General features: G+C 43.2%; 1 protein-coding gene across 1 annotated transcript in view; it reads left to right on the top strand.

Annotated features, from left to right (window-relative positions):
• Nucleotides 1-21,904, top strand: part of Grin2a (glutamate ionotropic receptor NMDA type subunit 2A) — a 434,479-nt gene that overhangs the window by 326,281 nt on the left and 86,294 nt on the right. The window contains exons 6-10 of the mRNA XM_021184964.3: nt 3,200-3,405; nt 8,702-8,870; nt 8,975-9,128; nt 14,535-14,660; nt 18,706-18,935. Coding sequence (XP_021040623.1) covers nt 3,200-3,405; nt 8,702-8,870; nt 8,975-9,128; nt 14,535-14,660; nt 18,706-18,935 — 885 coding nt within the window. The remainder of the gene's footprint in view (nt 1-3,199; nt 3,406-8,701; nt 8,871-8,974; nt 9,129-14,534; nt 14,661-18,705; nt 18,936-21,904) is intronic.

Raw genomic sequence — 21,904 nt, 5'->3', positions numbered from 1 at the left:
GGCCTCTACTTGCAAGCATATTTACTTATATTTGCAACCCTTCCCCAACATACACACAAACACACACACACACACACACATGCACACACATAAACTCATGCACAACACACACTTAAACACCCTTACATGCACATGCTTGCATGGATGCTTGCACACACATGCATACATGCACATACAAGTGTACACACACAAGAACATGCACACACAAACACACTTGCGTATACACATTTATACATACCACACCACACATGTAAACACACATATGCACGCAAAAGCACAATCGGTACATGTACACATGAACATGCATGTGCACACACAAACACACAAGAACACACATGCATGCATGAATTCACACACTCACATACATACAACACACATGCACAAACATGCACAAACACAAATATAAAGGATGCCTTCATTTTATGGTTCTGATCTTTCCATTATCTAGCTCAGCAGTCATTCTCTCACAGCTTGTTCTGAAGGTCATGACAGCTGTATGCTAATAGGCCGAGCACAATCTCCATGGATGCCTCTCATTGGCTTAGTTCAGATTCATATGCATATTATGTGTATTGGGAGTTAGGAAGCTGTGTCTGGAAGTCAGGATGAGAATTGATGCTATCATTTGGCTGTCGAGAATGAATGAATAGAAGCACCCAGAAAGAATGTGGTGAGACAGCAAGTTTGTGTCTCATAGAGCTACAAGCAATAGTTAGTTCTACTGTGTGAGATGGGATAGTTGCACAGCCTCTGCGTTGAACTATGAAGTTGGCACTATAATGTATATCATGAAGGATATGGGTCTAGAGAGGGCATACAGACTAAGTGACGGTGTTCCCCAGCTGTGCAGATGTCATCTTTTGTACCAATAATATGGAATGCCAGAGTGGAGACAGGCATAGGGTGAACTGTCTGTGGGGACAGCAAGGATGGCTTTTCAAATGAGGTGATGTTGGAGCTCTGTTGTACATGCTAACCACAGAATGAGCATCTGCTGTGGACGTTCATGCTTTTATGCTCCGTGGATGCATTGTTTACATTTTTGTCTCATTTAGACCTCACTGCAGTCTTCAGTGAGATTTCTGGTTGTTCTCTGAACTTTTGCAAACAAAAAAAGTGAAGCCCAGAGAGGTTAAGTTACTTTCCCAAACTTACTCAGCTTAAAAGGTAAAGCTGGCAAGAACACACAAAAGGCCTTAACTGTCAGATCCTTTGTTCTGTCCACTCAACCACCTAGCCTCTCTTGAAGGTCCAGACCAAAGGAAAGGAATGGAAGTGCACATTAAAAAGGTGTTTATGTATGCACGTATGCATGTGTATGCATATGTGGGGGGTACGTGTGTGTGTGTGTGTGTGTGTGTGTGTGTGTGTGTAAGCTAGAGGTCAAACTCAGGCCTTGGGCATTGTTTCTCAGGATGCTGTCTACTTGTTTGGGGGGGAGGGGTGAACGTGGGGTTTTTGTTTTTGATCTTGTCTTCAAGAGCGTCTCATGGTGGCTTGGAATTCACTGATTAGATTGGCTGGCCAGGAGGACCCAGGAACATGCCCCTTTCTCAGCAGCAGTGGAATTACATGGTGGCACCATGCCCTACTTTGTCACATGAGTTCTTGGGACTGAGCTCATGTCCCCATGCTTGTGTTACAAGCACGCACCAGCTGTGCCATCTCTCCCACAGCGAGGTTTTGCAATCTATTTATATAATTGGTATTATTATTTTGATCACTGTCCCTCAACTCACTGATAGCACCACAAAGGCAGGAACCATTCTGATTGATTCATCATTACCCTTAAGCTAATACCAGCACATAGTAGGTATTCAATAAATCAATGCTGAATGAAGAAAGAATTGCACGGACTCTGCATTTTTCTAGCTTATATCAAACATCGGGGCTAGATGAGCATGTTTGCCTCACCAAATTAGTCTGCCAACCTCTGTGTCTAAAAAAGAACGCTATCACCAAAGCTAGACAATTTTGTAATTAGCCACATGGGATGTTTCTTTACAGCCAGCAAAAATTTTCCAGTGCAAATGATGAGGTAATCTCAGAGAACAGAAATTCTTCTTCTCTTCTTCACCCTTATCACCTTCTGGTGCTCAGGGTGTCTGGATTCTCTTTAAGGGCCTGAGATTCATTTCTGGTGACACTCACGTCACTGGAGGAGAGGTGAGCGGGTCACATCAACACAGACAGGCCTGTGCTCCTCACTTAGCTGCTCCAGTGAGGTATTTTCCTTGAGGTTGGTATCACAAATAAAGCTCTGACCTGTGGTGTCAGGCAGCTGCTCAGGAGGAGGAAGGAGAGAGCAAGGCGTGGGGGCAGCTTCCTCCCAGCAAGTATGTGAACAGTGCCAATAAACTGTCAAATAAAATTAAAGTTCAAAACACACAGCCTTCAATTTGATTTCACCGAGATGCTGGCTGCTGCTCAAAGGGAGTACAATCGATTCTATTTTGACAGGTCTTGATGCATGCTAAGCAGTAATAGTCTCCGCTCTGTGGATTAATGAAAGTTCACCTTCATTTGCAACTTAAATGGGACCATATCAGGGCTTGAGATGATGCTTCTAATTCCATCACTGGTTTTGGCCCCTTCAGTTTTCTCCCTGCTCAGTCCTGGATTTTGCTCATCCATTTCTTGTTACTCCTTTCTTCCCTTCCTTTTCCCAGCACGGTTTGCTGCCTCCGTCTTTCTTTCCCCTCCTCTGCGATTGAAGTAGAAGCCCAAGGTCCTTCTTATGTGCCCGGTACTTGCTCTGCTATGTATGCTCTGCCTGATTCTCCTAACATCATAGGAAGCTAGGTGGAATTGCATCATGGGGCAGACGAGGAAGCAGATGCTCCTGTGATGAAGGGCTTGCACGACTGCAAAGGGGGAGATGCTTATTCAGACCTACAGCTCTGTGACTATCACAGTCCATGCTGTTTCCATGACACCCATGGACTGACCTTTGCCAGAGCATTGAGTCTTTCTGGGGAGCCTCCAGAAGTACACATGTTAGTCATCACTCTCAGATATGCACATACCGTTCACCTCTAGAAGGATCTGGTGTGTGTGTGTGTGTAGGAGGGGTTATCTATCCGACATCCAGGTCCTCACCATTTGTTACCGCCCCTATCTCCTGTGAAAAAGACCTTCCTTTGCCTTTCTATGAGTCAGTGTTGTATGCACGCAGCGTGTCTTTGTGTTTGTGATGCAGGTGGGCAAGTGGGAGAACCAGACTCTGAGCCTGCGGCATGCTGTGTGGCCAAGGTACAAGTCCTTTTCTGACTGTGAGCCAGACGACAACCACCTCAGCATTGTCACCTTGGAGGAAGCCCCCTTCGTCATCGTAGAAGACATAGACCCACTGACTGAGACCTGCGTCAGGAACACGGTACCCTGTCGGAAGTTTGTCAAGATCAAGTGAGTTTCAGGGATGCTCCTGGCTAGATGTGTTCACTCCTACCTAAAAGCTTGTGCAACAGTATCTATAATCCAGTCACAGTCTCATATATATCCCATTGCCATGATCGTGTAGTAAATCTGAACACTTGAATGCCTGGAGATGTGTCATGTATGCATTTGTTTAATTCCAGTGTCCAGATGGACAGGGTATGTTTTTGTCATGGGAAACTAATACTAATTATAGGCATATTAAGAAACTTGTTCAGGGTTATAAGGGTGATTCAGTTGGTCAAGGGCTTGTCTTGCAAGTTCAAAGACCTGAGGTTGAGCCCCAGAACCAATAATAATATTGATGATGATAGTGGTGATGATGATGGTGGTGGTGCTGCTGGTGGTGATGGTTTTGGTGATGGTGACGATGATAGTGATGCCACCAGTCAGGCATGGTTGCCCACTGGAAAGGTAGAGACAAACGGATCTCCTGGATTCACTGAGCAGCTAGCCCAACATACTTGATGAGTTCCAGGTTAGCAAAAGACCCTATCTCAAAATAAGGTGTATAGCTTTTCTGAGAAACTATCCAGGTTTGTTCTCTGGACTCCACATGTGCATACACAGACACACACACACACACACACATGCACACACTCATCACATTCAATTAAAAAAAAAACACAAAGAGGAACCTTGTACAAAGCCACGCAGAGAGTAAACAGGAAAGGTAGAATTCACACCCAGGGCCCACAGACGGTGTCACCCTACACCAGCCCTTCAGGGGTTTTCTTCAGTTCTGCTTCCCATTTTCTATCTCTTTGGGCTCCTTTAAGCAGCTCTTTTTTCCTCTGTCTCTAGTTCCCAAGTGGCTACTTTTCAAGTTTAAATAAAAGCTTGCGTGAGCTTGGTTGATTCTGGTCTTGCATATGACATTAAGGTGGGACCCAGGAGGGAATGGAAAGGGTTTGTGCTGTTTCCTTTTTTTGTCACACTGAAGAGAAAGCTGACACAGTAAGTTTTGGTTCTCTGTCATGTAGAAACCTGTTGGAGACTCAGATGAATTCATGGCCAAGGCAAAGATCTTGCAGGTGTGGGTTGAAAATGGCAGAAAGCAACTCAGCCAATGAAGGACCAGGACAAATGAATGCTGTTGGGCAGGCTGTGGGGTGGGGGAGGGGTATCCATAAGGCGTGTGATAGGAAAGTAGGGTAGCCTGTGTGAGGATATTGCAGCTCACAAGGAAAGGTCTAGAAGTTTGGAGGCCTGGAAGAAGAATACCCTAAGTGCAAAGGCCCTGTGGCTAGAAGGAGTTTAGTATGCTTGAAAAACCAAAGGAAACCCATTGAAGGCTGGGAGGAGTGAGTTGGGAAAGGAGCTCAAGCACAGGGGAGGGATTCTGTGAGCTGAAGTTGATCAGATGAAGAAAGCAGTGCCTGCCACAAAGAGCTTAACCTCAGCGGGATGCCTCTGACCATCAGCACACTATCTGAAACAACCAGGCTGGTGGGGCTTCATGTGGTTCAAAATCTACAGGAGGAGTTGGTGTAAAGCCAGCAGTCTTACTGGAAAATGTTGGTAGAGGGCTTGCCTAGCATTCGTGAGGCCCTGAGTTCAATCCCCAGCACTACACACAGAAGCTGAATACTGTGTACAAGGCTTTAAGTCTAGAAGAGGAAAGGGAAGACCAGAAGTTCAAGGTTATGTTTAAATACATAATGAGCTGGGGTACATCAGGATATGCTGTGCTGTGCTGTGCAGTGCTGTGCTGTGCTGGGCTGTGCTGTGCTGTGCTGTGCAGTGCTGTGCTGTGCTGTGCTGTGCTGTGCTGTGCTGTGCTGTGCTGTGCTGTGCTGTGCTGTGCTGTGCTGTGCTGTGCTGTGGGTGATATATTCATACAACAGTCAGTAGTCTCAGAGGCAAAACAAAGTAGATCACCAAGCCCCAAGTCCTATTTCTATGGAGAAAAATGAGCCCAAATAAATTGCTCTCTTTAAGAGAATTAACTTTTCTATTGAAGATTAAACAGCTTAAAACATTCAAGTTCATGTTTTGGGTTCCTGCAGGGAGATGGTAACTTTCTAATTCAAGGAGCTTGCTGTGCCTCTGTGTCTAGGCAAAATTGTGTTGGATTTAACAGATCAATAGAAATATATCAGGATCCACTAATCCTGACATTATCACAAATGACATCAATTGCACTTCCCAAGTGGAAGGTACTGTACAGGGCCGCAGAAAGATCCCAACCAGGTGACACCTTTTGTGCCTTACCTCTTAAACAGTGGGGTCTCCAGTACGCCCAAAAGTCTTAAGAATCTGATAAATGACTTTCCGTCTGCTCTGCTAAATGTTGAAGGCATGGAGAGAAAATTAGAAAGATTATTTGCCTTGAACTGCCAGGAGAAATGGTTAGTCTACCAAGAAATTTCTTACCTGTCAAATCATTGGAGGAAAGAGGAGTCCATTGAAGACATTATAAATGTGTGTGTGTGTGTGTGTGTGTGTGTGTGTGTGTGTGTGCAGTCCTCTTTTTCTTGTTTTCATTAGATATTTCATCACAATAACAATACGTTGAGGAAGGCGTGGTGGTGGGTGTGGCTCTCTTCATGGTCATTTGAGACTAGAGATTGTTTTGATGTTTTTATATATATATATATCAGACCAAGCAGCGGCTGGTGGACATGCAGTGAGACTGGGATCTAAGTCTCAAGATCCTCCTCCGAACTTTCTCCAGTGAGGCCTCACCTTTCAAAAGTTCCCCATCCACCCATAACAGCAGCCACCTGTTGGTGACCAAATGTTCTAACATATGTGCCTGTGGGAGACACTTCACACTCAAGCCGCACGTGTTCCTAGTCGTCCAGTGAAGTGTTGGCCTCTCCATTCAGGAATGAGGACACTTATCTGAGCTTCCTAGTCTGTACTAGCAAGCTCACACTCTACACACAGATCAGGTCTGAGTTGGTTGTTTCCTGCCACTGGCCATACAAGAGAATTCCACAGCCACTGAACCACACATCTTATTGGCTCCCTTCCCTTCTATTTATGTCTATGAAGCATCATTTCTTTGAGTGGTGGTGGAGAGCCTAGAAATCCTGAGTGTGATTTCCCAGACTTCTCTGCAATTAAGCCACACCTACATACGCTCGTGCGCGTGTGTGTGTGTGTGTGTGTGTCCAATTATGTGCAGAATGCATACTCAATAGAAAATGTGGGGGAAAACCTCGAACGTATGGGAAAGAAAAAAAATCACACCAGTTAGATTTAACTACATTTCCTATTTCATTGATTTTCCAGACAGTTATCTTATAGAGATTTGGTTTTGTGGAACTATGCTTATGTTTGTATTTCTTTGTACCATACTTTTGTATAAGGTATATAAACATTTCCTAGTTTGATCTTGAATTTCCATAAACATTATTCTAATGCTTAGTTAATAATTCCCTGTATAAAAAAAATAGAATTTTCAAATTGAGAAGGTATTTCATAACTATAGGATTCACCTGCAGGACTGACCCCATAGGATGCTGTGGTACAAGATAGAATTGAGTATAGTATCAGAAAGAGACCTTGAGAGTCTGGGAAGACTTGTCACAGCAATTTCCTACTTGTTTTTTGAGACCGCAGTGCTTCCTTGGATTGTGAGGTATTTGTGTGAATGCCCTTAGACTCTGGCCTACAAAGGGGAGAAAGCCAGGTGGCTGTAAAGAGCAGAGCCTTGGGAGATTATAACATCACCCTCAACATGACAAATCTATATGAATATTTTCTTGGCTATGCATGTGTGTGAGTATATGCATGTTCAAATGTATAGGACACATATGCACATGCATATGTGATTGTATGCTTGTAGAGGCCTGAAGCTGACAGCAGGTGTCTTACTCAGTTGCTCTCTACTTTATTTATTGAGGCAAGGTCTCTTACTGAAGTCAGAGTTTACCAGTTCTTCCTAGTCTAGCTAGCTGGTTTTGTATCTCTGCCTCTCATGCCTGGAATACAGGCAGCTCCCATGCCTGCCTGGCTTTTATGTGGCTTTGGAGATCTGAACTCTGATCCTTGTATTTATGCTACGAGTGCTTTAAGCACTGAGTCTTTGCTGTGTCTTCCCAGGACATTTTTCTGTCCCAAGGTTTTGTCCTTCAAAAGCAACTTTGTGTTTCATGCCATGCATTTACACAAAAGAAGGTTATTAATAATCCCTTCCTTGACTGGCAGCTCATTAATAGGTAAAATCCATAGCCTCAGAACAATAAAAAAAATTCCAGTGTCCTGACTCTAAGTCACTTTCTTGGGTGCCTTCACATCTCCCTCTAGCTCTTAGACATCATAAGCATAGAGTTACCCCACCCTCCTGAAGGATTTCAAATTTTCTGCTCCATTTTCTAATAAGTTTTTTTTTTTTAAAGATTTAGTTTAGATCAGATGACAATACCATGGTCTAAAGAGATTTTATGTGTTCAAAATTCCGTTTTAAAAAAGTGTTGGTAACTGTCTTCTGGTAATGGGGATGTGAGCTGAACCAAATTTAGAGAGATATCAGGGAGGTGAAGCCCACAGTTAGTATACAGACTTACCAGAGCGCCTACTCAATAGCTGCCACTTAACACATGCCAGCTGCTATAAGTAAGAATTGGGGGCCTGCAGATGTAGCTCAGCTGGTAGATGGCCTGCCTAGCATACAATAGCCTGTAATTTTGGTGCTTAAGAGATAGTGATATGGTCATTGGAGGCTCAACATCATTCTCAGCTACATAAAGAGTCTGAGGCCAGCCTGAACAGCAGGAAACCCTGTCTCACAAAGCAAGGAGTTCAGGAGGTAGCTTAGTGATTAAGATTCTCCAACATGAACACACAAACATCTGAGTTGAATGCTCAGCACTCATGCCAAAAACTGGGCAGGCCTGGTTGTGCATGCCTGGAACACCTGCAGTAGGCAGGGTATGTAAAGAAACATACTCTAAGAGATGTTTGACCAACCAGCTTAGCCAAAATGGGAAATACTTAGGCTCAGCCAAAGAGCCTATCACATGACATTGAAGTGGAGAGTAATAGAAGGCATGCAGTATTCTCCTCTGAGTGCTGCACTTGTGTGTATGCTGTGTGGAGAGAGAGAGAGAGAGAGAGAGAGAGAGAGAGAGAGAGAGAGAGAGAGAGAGAGAGAGAGAGAGAGAGAGAGAGACTAAAGAACACTTCTAACTTTAGCTTTCACAACTCTCTTCCCCTTTATGAGTTTCAACATCTCATCTAAAAATAAGATGTATATGTAGCCAAGAACACAGCCTTCCAAGAGTAACTTTCTGTGATCTTGGGATTTTCTTGGCAGCAATTCAACCAATGAAGGGATGAATGTGAAGAAGTGCTGCAAGGGGTTCTGCATCGACATCCTTAAGAAACTGTCCAGAACTGTAAAGTTCACCTATGACCTCTATCTGGTGACCAATGGGAAGCATGGGAAAAAGGTTAACAATGTGTGGAATGGAATGATAGGCGAAGTAAGTCATCTTTGTTACCTCCAGGTTCTCATTCCAACAGGGGGCTGCAGGGTCTGGTGGTATTGTGGGTAGAGGATGAAGGCGCTGTTCTTTCTTCCATCCAGGTGGTCTATCAACGAGCAGTCATGGCCGTGGGCTCCCTCACCATCAATGAGGAGCGTTCTGAAGTGGTGGACTTCTCCGTGCCCTTTGTGGAGACAGGAATCAGCGTCATGGTCTCCAGGAGTAATGGCACTGTTTCCCCTTCTGCTTTCCTTGGTATGTGAACTTCACAGTAGTGATTGGTTCCCTGAAAAAATAAAAAATAAAATGAACAAACAAAACAGTGGTGTTCTGAGCTGAGGAGATACCGCCATTCTCAAGGAGTTTGCTGTGTAATGGTAGGGAACTGAATTCGCTCCACAGGTCTCAGGTAGGAGAGTCGCCAGTGGTGGTGCACACCTATCATCTGAGCTCTGGGGAGAAGACAGCTAGCCTAGCCCCCTGGGGAGTTTGAGGCAATCAAGAGTATTCATCTAAAACAAACCAGGGGACACACAAGCAATGACGTCTGAAACTGCCCTTCAGCGATGCCCCTCACCCCAAATGAAATCAGAAATGCTCAGTTGTAGATGCTTAAAAAATGGAACCAACATTGCACTTTGTTTGGCTTTATTTGACCACAGATGAACATTCAAAAGAATGCTACATTTGAACTTTCCAGCTAACAGCTTCCTGTCCCCGCAGCTCACTCTCTTTTCATTTATCCTTAGCTTGGGCAATTCTGCTGATAAACACCATCACATATTTAAATGCCAATACCGACTGGGATTATGTACCATAAAAATATATTGCTGAAACCATGAAAACATTTAAAATAAATAAAGCTGTCTGTCCACAGTTAATTTTTAAAAAGCCTGTGAATCTGTTTACCATCCATACACACACACACATCTTCCTTTCAGCAATCATTTATATACCAGAAGTAATGGAAACTACCCAATGATTTATCCCAGGACTATAACAAGAAGTAGCAGTCTGAGGAATATACACTGATTCGGAATTAATGTGCTCATATTTTAAAGTGTTGCTACCTTTATACCACGGGATTTGTAAAACAGGAAATGTTTTCAGGTTTCCTCTTAGACAGTTCATAAATGTGTTTATATGAAAGATAATCAGGGTGGAGTTATTTTTCCATGTCCACGTCCCTGAGCACAGGACTGTATGCATGTGTGAATCTTGGTGAGAGTTGTAGAAACTTTGTGGCACACAGACAAGCATAATTAATTTCTTCTTTAAAGCAACTGTGTATTGTTATTGTAAGTTATTTTCTAGAAGTTATCTTGTTGAACATCATGAAGTTCAGATTACTAACTTTTCCCTGACATTCCCATATAAGTGAACTTGCTCGTATTTGGGGAGATAGAGAGAGGCACTTATCTCAGGAGGAAAGCTGTGTGAGCTAGGGAAGGTGGTTTTATTAAGGTCAAGTAAATTTATGCTCTTCCAGAGACAGGAAAACATCATTAAAGAAAATCACAAGGGCTGGAAAGATTGCTCTGTGGTTAAGAGCACTTACTGCTCTGGCAGAAGACCTGGGTTCAGCTCCCAGCACTCACATGGTGCCTACAGTGGCTTGTGACTCTAGTTCCAGAAAATCTGACAGCTTGTCCTGATCTCCATGGGTGCTGCATGCATTGGTACACAGAGATACACCCAGGAACAAACACACACATTGAATATAATAAACAAACCAACCAACAAACACTTGTAAAGGCACACCAGCTCCTCGATACCAACTTCAAGCCTCAGTTGTGCTCCCCCTTGCCCCTAATTTATGTCATGTCAGCAATGCACATCCCTGCCAAGCCACTCTTCCTTGCATGCAGTGTTGACTAACAGGATTCTTGGAGACTGCCTTATTCGCAGCAGCATGTGCAATGACTATTTTCATTTCTGATAATCCAGTTAAGCTGTTGAAATCTTTGCCATTCACTGCATTTGATTTCTGTACTCGTTACTTCAATTCTTATAACCTTTGTTTGTCTAATAACGAGCTCGGGAAAGACATATCTTGTTATGTTCTTTCCTTTGTCCTTTTTGTTTGACATGGATTCAGAGATCCATATCTTGAGTGAGCCTCATTACACCAGAACAAAATGCAACTGGCTCCTGCTGCCCGTAGTGAGGACTCTTAGTATGAGATGGATGTTCAGTCTTTAGCTTCCTTTGCTTTCCTTTCCTGCATTGCCCACCAGACTGTTTAACAACACAGCTGCCCTGCGGGTTAAGGAAAAGTGGAGGGAGGACTGATCCATGCAGTAGAGAGAAATGAGTCCCCTTTCACAGAATACCCATGTCCCTGAACCAGAAAGAACTCTTTTTCCAGTGAAATCAGAAACGAAGAAAATCAAGAGGCTTGTCTCATAAAAATGGGTCGCTGATATTGAATCTGGCCTCAGCCCAGTTTCTGTAGATTTTTTTAATCTTACCTGCATCTGTAAAATATTTCCATAAAAAGTCAACTTTTTTGTCAAATTTCACACCCTTTCTTCATACTGTTTCTTTAAAACTAAAATAAATTGTATGACAAGGAGCTGCTTTCAAAGCCATTCTCATACAGTAAGTTTAGTATTTTTCCTGGTCTCCAGATTGCATCCCTGTCTCTCTGATTGTCTCTGCACTCTGTATTTACAACACTATTGGACTGGCTGTGCACATGTACAGACATCATGTGCAGGTTTTGAAAGTCATAATGATCCAAACTTCCATCATGAGCTCTGCCATGTGGAGAGCCTACACATGCAAAATCTGACTACACTGGTCTTCCTTATTTCCTATTCTCTCTCCTCCACGAACTCCGTTAACTCACACAGGAAATGACTGGCCAAATAATGCTGCTGAGCTTTTGTGTAAAAGCAAACCAGCAGCTCTTCAAGGACAGAGATGACATCTCTTGTAATATTTCCATCTAGTTAATTCTAAGAGCTTGCTGAGTAGGTTAGCTTCTTTGATCCATACAAATGCTAACCTGGAACCACCCGCACTGATGCTCCTTCCTGGATGAATGTTGAATCTGTTTTAAACCATTGGAGGATATAACTCACCATGTAAGGTATTTCTGGGTCACTCCTCAGATGCTATAGACTGATTCACTTATATTTGTTTTCAGTGTGTGTGTGTGTGTGTGTGTGTGTGTGTGTGGTCTGCAAGTAGCAGGACACAAACAGCTATTTTATTTATTAATACAACACAGAGCCAATAACATCTTATTGTTCAGTGGATAAAGGTTTGCACCACCAAGCCTAGCCACTGAATTCAGTCTTAGAGACCCACAGGGTGGAAAGAGAACCGATGGGTGCAAGTTTTCTGGTAACCTTCTTCACAAGTGTCCCATGGCAAGCACGCACGCACACACACACACACACACACACACACACACACACACACAGAGAGAGAGAGAGAGAGAGAGAGAGAGAGAGAGGCACATACCCTCACACACCCCCTACACATATGTACCATACACAAAGTGAATAGAAGTTCAATAAAATTTAAAATCAGACTCTTGAAGCAGAGCATTTGATCTCTGACAAATGATCACAAGCAAAGAGACTAATGACATCACCACCTTCCAGTAAGAAAACATTTGGATCAGTGGCTGGGGTAAGGTTTCTGACTAGTATGTTAGTGCTAGCATGTATTCTATCAAACCAACTCTGCTGTGGGTTTAACAATCCCGACATGTGAACCAAACGCAGTAGCCCCTAATCCTTATGACATTCTCAGGTCTTATAGAGAAATGGGAGTTAATTAGTGAGTGTGCTTTTATTAACTGGGGCTTCTTTTTCAGCACATTTCTGGTTTTAATTGTGGAATCTGTTATTCTGTCCATTATGTGCTGTATGTATACAGCATTTAAAAAGCAATGCTGAAGGCTTTCCCCAGGAAAGCGCGTGCACTTCTCAGTGCCTTGCCATTAGTACACCCCGCTTGCAGAATTACTTTAACATATTTATTTTTGATGATTAAATACTTTTTTTGATTTCCGAACCATCCATCTATGTATCCTCCATTTTGGATGTACCTCATTACTGAGTACTAGTGATTTCTGGAGTATAATGTTGTTTATTACTCCAGCTCAAATCAGCTAAGATAAATTTCAGTTTTGGGCTCCATTCCTTGAGCTCATTTTTGTGTTAAACAAGGAGGCTGTACTGTCATCACCTGTAACCCTTTAACATGTACAAACCATTGAAACTTCACTACAAAACACTTGTTCTAGGCCTGAATTATCCAGTATCATTAAAGTTTAGACATAAGACTTCCTTGTTATACAATAAGAGCATCTCTCTGTAATCTGCCTGTGTCAGGACCACAGACTTTATTCTTGAGCAATACTACCAACTTCATGCAACTTTTAAAAATAACCAAGTATGCACTCTCAAGTGGTTTTGTCACACTAATTATGCTTTACTTTCAAAAGTGTTTTCTTCCAAGAAAAACGACTTTCAGTTAATTTGTGTCTGTGGGTGATATCAGTTGGAAATGTGTCCATTAAGTTTTTTGCTAAATTCTCTAAGTAATCTATATCATACATGATAAAACAGCTTTAATCAGCTAATTCACATTCTCAATCAGGTTAAGTGGAAGTGTTCGTTTATTTACAGGATCTCTGACCTTTCTAGAATGTTGTCAGACTTAGAACCTGTGCTCCCACACTTCTGTGTAGTCAGATACCTGCCTGCTACCCAAGTTATGTCCAGTGAACTGTCTACAACATGGAGGGAAGCAACCACTCACCCATCCCAGACTACATCACCTCTACTTAAGTGATGTTTTATTGAATTATCCCATAAATATAATATTCCATGTGACTTTTGGCTGTATTTAAGCCCACTGCCCACATCAGTCTGATTTGTAGGTCATGGAGATCTCACTCATCGGCAGCAAAGGGTGGCAAATTATGACCTTCTAATATTCTTGTCAATGCCATGATTTTGTTTGTTTGTTTGTTTGTTTTTAGTTTTTCAAGACAGGGTTTCTCTGTATAGCCATGGCTGTCCTGGAGGTCACTTTGTAGACCAGGCTAGCCTCAAACTCAGAAATCTGCCTGCTTCTGCCTCCTGAGTGCTGGGATTAAAGGCGTGTGCCACCACGTCCGGCTAATGCCATGATTTTATAAACCTTTATAACAGGTTATAATTTTCCTTCTATTTCACAAATCCCCCCCATCCTCACCACTAGTATATAAAACTACAAATGAATGTAAAAATTAAAAGCACATATTAGTAGAGTCTATATACTAACTATTCGGGTCTGGCTTGTTTCTCCTCATCTTTGGTTTTCTAGAACGTCCTATGATCATGTGGACCTTGTGACCTGTTTATTTGCAGCCTAACATTTTTCTTCTCATCTTATTATTCTTTTTAGCTTATATTATCCTTGACCTGGTTTGTATAATGCCACATTCTCTCCTCTATTTTTATCATCTTATTGCCATCTTATAAAGTGTCTCACATAATTTTATAAAGAATGGTTTCACATATGAATCAAAGAGAACAGCTTCTCTTGAATGACCAGATTTTGTCACAGAAAGTTTTTGCACAAGCTTGCAGGTGGGTAGTGGGGTTCCTGCTGGAGGAGAGGAAGAACTGACTTCCTTTACAACTCTTCCCCCCGCAGAACCCTTCAGCGCCTCTGTCTGGGTGATGATGTTCGTGATGCTGCTCATTGTCTCTGCCATTGCTGTCTTCGTTTTTGAATACTTCAGTCCTGTTGGATACAACAGAAACTTAGCCAAAGGGAAAGGTAAGGAAGCCTTCAGGAACCTAGGATAAAGTGGATGCTGTTTCAGGACTGGAAGGGTGGCTCCGTATGTCATGTGCTTGCTGTGTTAACATGAGGACCTAAGTTCACATCTTCAGCACCATGTAAAAACCAGAAACCATGGTGAGCATCCATAACCCAGCACTAAATGTAGAGGAGCAGAAACAGGCTGATTCTGGGGGTTGCTCACAGCCAATGTAGTCAATTGGTGAGCTCTAGATTCAAAGCATTAAAGGTGGAGGCTGATATAGGGAAGATGCTTGACTTTGGATTCAGGCTACCAAATGTGCGTGCACATGAGCTCACAGCTGAGTGTGTCCACATACATATAGATGCATAACTCACACACACACACACACACAGAGAGAGAGAGAGAGAGAGAGAGAGAGAGAGAGAGAGAGACAGAGACAGAGACAGAGACAGAGACAGACAGAGACAGAGACAGAGAGACAGAGACAGAGAGACATGCACGTCACTGCACATTGCTGAGTCTTCCTAGGAGTAGCGTGTGCACATCCATATGACAAGAAGGATTTACTTACTTGAACTTAAAGTGGGATTTAAGCATGAACCATTTAATCTTGTTATAATTTGAAGTCAATGGAGGTTAGGTAAAAATCATTGATATTCAATTTGTTGAGAAAACAGAGTTGAAAAGTTTTGGCAATTTATTTTTAAAATGTAGATCAAAAGAAATGTTAAAAGCACAGCAAGTCTCAGTTTCAGTCTATGCAAATAAAATGACCTTATAGATTCTACTTTAAGAAAACTCTTCAAACCAGTGAATCATATTTGCATTAGTTTGACAATAAATGCAACTATGAAGTGGTGTATTTCCCCTGAGTTAAATTTTCCCCTTGATGTGTTGGATCATCGTGTACCGTACTTGGTAAAAGCAGAATTGGTAGACAGAAAAAGAAATGTAAAGATAAGCATTGGTTATAATGCACTAAGAGGCTTGCTAAACACATGACACCATTTTGAGTAGATTTTTCTTAATGCATGGCACTTCCTTAAGTGGATGTTACCTAAAAGATGCTAGCATCCAATCCCTTTCCCCAACAGTGACTTGCTATTGCATAGAACAGGAGTCCTAGAGACCAGAAATGGAGCTCAGGGTTACAGCACCTACCCAGCATGTACAAGACCCACAAGTTTGGTACCTGCCTCCCCCCCACCACCACCAAAGAAGAAGACTTGGTATCTTAAATATCCCTCCAGAATAGGTCATCTTTTAATTCAACATACAGCACATTTTACTTGAAACATTTAATACTAGACACAGTCAAGCGGTCATAAGAGGTCATGGCAGTTGACTAGGGAAATTGTTTCCTTCAAGTCCTTCCACTTCTTAGCCGTTGAAGGGCAGTGTACACAGTGCTTGTCATCTCCTAAACTGAGGAAAGCTCTGTACATAACCATGTGTTTAAGTAAGGGATGAACTGTGCAGGAGCTTGCAACCCAGTGGAGGCTGAGGTCATTCCTTATGACAATTACACTAGGGTAAAACAGGATTTTCACCATCAGAGTATGCAGTTGTGCACTCCACATTCATTGCATGGGTATTTCCTGAGTATATTCTGTGTGTGAAGCCCCATGCGGGTGTAGGAGACAGCAAAGAGAATCAGATGGAGCTGTCCTGACTCTCATGGGCTTTAGGACTTAGCTGGAGAGACAAGATGTAAGCAAATTAGTTATCATAGATAGTAGAAAATCGAAGGAGGCTCACAAATCAGACTCATGTGGTGGTGAGGGATAGGGTACTGCTTTTAGATAGGATGCTAAAACAAGGAAGGGTGTTTCGTATCGACCATGATCATCTGAGATCTAAAGGAAGGGTTTAGTTTCAAGAAAGACAGAAAAGACCATTTAAGTATCAACCAATAGAAAAGTCTGAAGTTAGAACCCATCCTGACCTGTCTAAGAAATGGAAAGGGAAACCAATGCTGGTGGTGTAGACCCATTAGTGAAACCAACCCTGGTGGTGTAGCCCTGTCAGTGAAACCAACACTTGTGGTATAACCCTGTCATCTCAGCCACTGACTGAGGCAGGACACCTTCAAGGTCATCCTGTGCTACAAAGCAAGTTCTAGACTAGTCTGGAAGGTCATAACAGGCCTTTCAGAAGGGCAGAAGCTACAGCTCAATGTATGCAGGACCATAGGCTCCACTCCCAACAATAGAAACAAACAAGGAATAAAAGATGAAGACCTGAAGTATGAAGGAAGATGTAATTGGAAGGGAGTCTAACCATTCACGGATCCGGAATTTCCAAAATGTCCCAAGGATCCCACTTTCAGCCCTGTCTCTGATTCCTGAATGCCTGTCACTTCTAGTGTGACTTCTGTACTTAAGTAGCTAATGGAGTTAGCTAGATTGACTCAAGAGTTCCTGACCTCTTGGGAGTAATAGTAGAAAAATCATAAAACTAGGCAAAGAGAATCAGGGGGGATTAGGAATTATAAGGATAACTGCCTTCTTCACACATTGCATGCTGGGCTCTGTCTGTATGTGGGAAAGTGTCTGGCCTACAGTAGAGAAAGAGCCTTCTCTTAGGTCCCTACCCAGAGCTCCAGAACTCACTTCCAACAGAACCAAACCTGGTACTTTATTTATTGCCTGCTCTGCTGCTTTTGCCAGCAGAGAACTGAGTGCATCATTTTGTCATATCTTCATTTACTTAAACGACATGAAAATTAACCTTCTGCTTAAGAAGGAGTTTTTCTTTATCAGAGCAAAGATGTAAATTGATTTTTGGGAGGCTGGGGGGCTTGGTACAATTTGGAGTCTTGAAAACCGTCACTTGACTGCTTTACCATCCTCATATGCCCCATCCAAATAAAGTTCCACATATTGTTCTGCCTCCTTAGTTAAGCCTGACACAAGGAACACTTAAGAATCTCAAAAGGGACACACTGCTGGGAGCATTGCCGAGTGATGTGACGTCAGTTCATTTTCTGTGACCTGCAATGAAATGTCTCCCATTTGTGAAGTGTTGGAAGAATTAGGCTCTATTTTTCTGTTCCTGGATGCCTCCATTGGGAAAGAGTGTGATTCCTGTATTGGTATATTATGGATACTCTTCATATGAATTTGAACAGGAGCAATTTCCAGGGACAACTGAATTAGAATCACAAGCATACTCCTGCCAGATTGAATGGTTCTTAGGGATAGACAATCGTGAAGCAACCCCCCTCACACACACACACACACACACACACACACACACACACACACACACACACACTACTTGCTTCTGTAGACTTCTTTTACATTTACTTTATATTTTTAATTATTTGAGAGTCTCATAAGGGCATATAATGTGTTTTGATCAAACCTACTGCTAATTCTCTTCCCTCTAAGTTCTCCTCTACATTTTTTTAAAGTATAGAATAGAGCTTATTCAGGGCATGGGGAGGGGAGTTGAAAGAAAGGCAGAGAGAAAGATTGAGAGAAAGAGAGAAAGAGAAGGGGAGAGGGGAGGGGAGGGGAGAGGGGGGAGAGGGGAGGGGAGGAGGTTGGAGAGAAGCAGGGACAATGGGGAGAGGGTTTAAGGAGCAGGAACAAGAGGAGAAGAGAAGGGAGCAAGAGCAAGAAGACTCCTTTACATTTTTTAAGGAGTTTGGTTTCCCCAAATGGAAATCAAATCCAAATTTAAAACCATGTCTTAGCGCCACTTTTCATGGAAACCCTCGTTTTTGCATAACTATTTTCTTTTTAAGAAATGTGGTAAAATCCAGTTAGATAGAAATGTGAGGAAAATGCTAATTATGTTAAAGCAAAAATGAGGTTGACTGCAGTAAAGTTCCAGGACAACAGAGGAAGAGAACATTGGCATGCTTTTAACTTCCAGCCCTCTAATGCTACCAGGAACTGCCTAGTTCACACACACACACACACACACACACACACACACACACACACACACGCACACGCACACGCACACGCACATGCACGCACACACACACACCCCACACGAGTGTACACCCTGTGGAAATACTGTGACTGTTCTTTCTGCCACTTGCAGCTCCCCATGGGCCTTCTTTTACAATTGGAAAAGCTATATGGCTCCTCTGGGGCCTGGTCTTCAACAATTCTGTGCCTGTCCAGAACCCTAAAGGCACAACCAGCAAGATAATGGTGTCAGTGTGGGCCTTCTTTGCTGTCATCTTCCTTGCAAGTTACACAGCCAACCTGGCTGCCTTCATGATCCAGGAGGAGTTTGTGGACCAAGTGACTGGCCTCAGTGACAAGAAGGTAAGGAGAGCCCATTTCCTCATGCTAACTGCTATCCTCAACACGGGTGACTCAGGGGGCTGACCATCCACTCTATAACCCAGAAGCAGGATATTTCCCCCCATACATTGCATATTTATCAAAGAATCAGAGAAGGCATCTTAAACTCCATGGCCTGGTGTTTAAAGGAGTCTCTTTCCCAGCTTCTCGTATTTGTAAGATCTTAAGGATGCTCACCTCGAAGCTCTGCAGCTCTGTAGCACTGGTTGAAACTCAGGCTCCTTGGGGATTTGATGATGAGGAAAGTGTACTGCCTAGACAAGAAAAAAATGCTGTAGAAGAGCTATAGGTACCTCCTGCCCCCTGTGAACTCCAATGGGTCTTCTATATATGACATGCCTTGGATTCCTGGCATAAGACATTTTAAAAAGTCATCTATACGTTCTAGTTTATTTCATCTGTTCTTCATGGTACAATCAAGTCAGCCTAGTCAGCTACACTTCCAACTTTCTGGAACAAGCACGGAGGTTTCTATCACTCAGTGTTTCTTCTTAGATGCTCTTCAGCACACCCAGCCTCAGTAAGCTGGCACCATAGCACCTGCTCTCCCCACTCTGCACTGAATCCCAGAGAGAACTGTGGGGTTTGAGTGACTATTCAGAAATCCTCACAGAGGATGAAGCGATGTAAAGTGGCTTCATTCTCCTATTGAAATTTTAGCTCAGGAAACAGATCTTGACTTGCTAAACTCAGCAGTGCTGAGCCTGCAGCACAGCAGAGATGTTCTGTCTCGTGTGTGGGGATAATTTGTCTCTTTATAAAACCTCCCTGTCGCATCTTGTTGACACAAGTCTGCATCTACCCATTCGGCATTCATCTACAAACTGCTGAGTAGAAAATCAGCTCGTGAAAAGCCTCTGCAGCTTATCCACAGCATACAGTCTTGGCGAAAGAGGTACATGGTGTCCTAGAAATGGAGAGACAGGAGAGGTCAAAGATGGAGTCACCTTCACAAAGGGGAGCGCCTGGCCTCTCTCAGAGGCCCAGAAAGCTACCCCCAGAGCTGGAGTAGATGTCTTTCCATTCTAGCCTCCTCCCACACATTCCCTCCATTTTGTTCACCAAAACTCCCTCCACCATTCCCACATTTCCAACTTCATCCCCAGGTGGTGTGTTTGGGCTTCCCAGGTCCTGTATGGGGGCCATTTTATGCTATCTTCTTGTGGCTGCTCTTCCTTGAACTTCAGGTTGGAGAGAAAATGTCAAGCCTTCACAGAGATCTTTCCAGGCTACTGGGGTGAATGTGACAGACTGAGCCAGAGCCCTGGAGAATCCAGAGGTTTTACTAGGAATAAATAAACAGTGCACAAGGAAACATCAGAGACAAGGGAAGTCTTGGGCAGGGAAGGATCTTAAAGGGTTAAGTTGATAAGACTAAAGTTACCTCAGGAAGGAGGAGCTCAGAATTGGCCAGTTTGTGCCTGCCCTCTGTCTCTGTCTCTGTCTCTGTCTCTGTCTCTGTCTCTGTCTCTGTCTCTGTCTTGCTCTCCCTCTCCCCCACCTCTCTCTTTCTTTCTCTCTCTTCCCAGTAGTCAGAATGAACCAAGGATAACTTACAAACTGCCACTGAGCTATATCTTCAGCCTTCCTTTCAGCTTCTGTTTTGAGACTGGAGCTCACTACATGGCGCAGACTGGCTGTGAACTCCTGTAGACCAGATATGTTTTGAAGTTGAAATCCTTCTGTTTCAATCTCTTGAGTAGTTGGAATTAGAGTCTTGCACTTCCAGGCTCTGGAAGAAATTTTGTTTATAGCATCATAGCACCTAGGAGGTGTTTGATATCACAGTGTTGGCTGAATGCGTAAATTCATACATGCTGTGTTAGACATGTGGACTCTTCACTTGAGCCCATAGGAATCTTTCTAGATCTGTGCCTCCCCGCCCCCCCCCCCACATTTGCTGGCTCTTTGCATGCATTGATCGTAGAAAAGGTCTCCATCACTGCAGTGGTAGAGTTGAGGTCACAGGTCACCTCTAGACAACATGAGCAGTAGAAAAGCCCAGGTCCACATGCTCTTCAGATGGACAGATGGAGGCATGTGGATTCTTCAGAGCTAGCCACAGAAGCAAACAGAGACCATTGGACAGAACTTTGGCCAGCTTCCTGTCCCTGTTTTACCCCCTTTCCCTGATTGGTCTGCATTGAAGTCTGTCATCATTAAGTCACTTTCATCTGAAGTTTTGACTCATGGTTTGGGTGGGAGAACCCCATCTGAAACAAGTGCCATCCCCAGGCCACTGAAGCATTGCACCTAGAGGCAGAAAAGTTAGATCTCTGTCTCCTTTCTGCAGTGACTAGTCACACCATGTGACCTCACTGCTTGCTGGTTCTTCTCTGTGAATCTGGGATTCACAGTTTGGAGAAAAGTAAAAGATGCTGGAGCTGTGCTGTACTAATTAGCTTTCTGTTATCATGGCAAAACAATGACCAAAAACAACATAGAGAAGAAGGTGTTCATCCATCACCAAGGAAAGGCAGGAACCTGGAGGCAAGAACTGAAGCAGAGACCATGGAGGGCTGCTTCTTAATGGTTTGCTTCTAGGCTCAGGCTTACTTCCCTTTCTTAGTTACAAAACCACCTGCTCAGGGTGAACTGGACCCTGCTTCATGGATTAGCAAGTAGGAAAATGCCTCTCACATTCCTCTTCCTAGGTTTGTTTAATCCAAGTTGATGAAAACTACGACAACTTTATGCCCTTTGAAGTCTTCTATAGGCACAAAGTACCTTCCAATGACTCTATTATATGAAGGGTCAAAGATGCAACTCCTAGAGGAAGTGACTCGGGGAACTCTACTCTGAATGGGAGGCTCTTCCACAAAATCAGTGGAAAGGCAGTTTTGCTTTCTCTCATGTTCCTGTGAGTGTAGTGGAGGTCAGAGGTCAATGCCAATTGTCTTTCTCAGTCAATCTCCACATAATGGTTTTGA

The sequence above is a fragment of the Mus caroli genome, unplaced genomic scaffold, assembly GCF_978045245.1.
Source record: "Mus caroli unplaced genomic scaffold, Mus_caroli_1 scaffold_17, whole genome shotgun sequence".
Lineage (NCBI taxonomy): Eukaryota > Metazoa > Chordata > Mammalia > Rodentia > Muridae > Mus > Mus caroli.
Note: the sequence above shows the minus strand (reverse complement) of the source record. Positions and strands in the feature narration are given on the sequence as shown.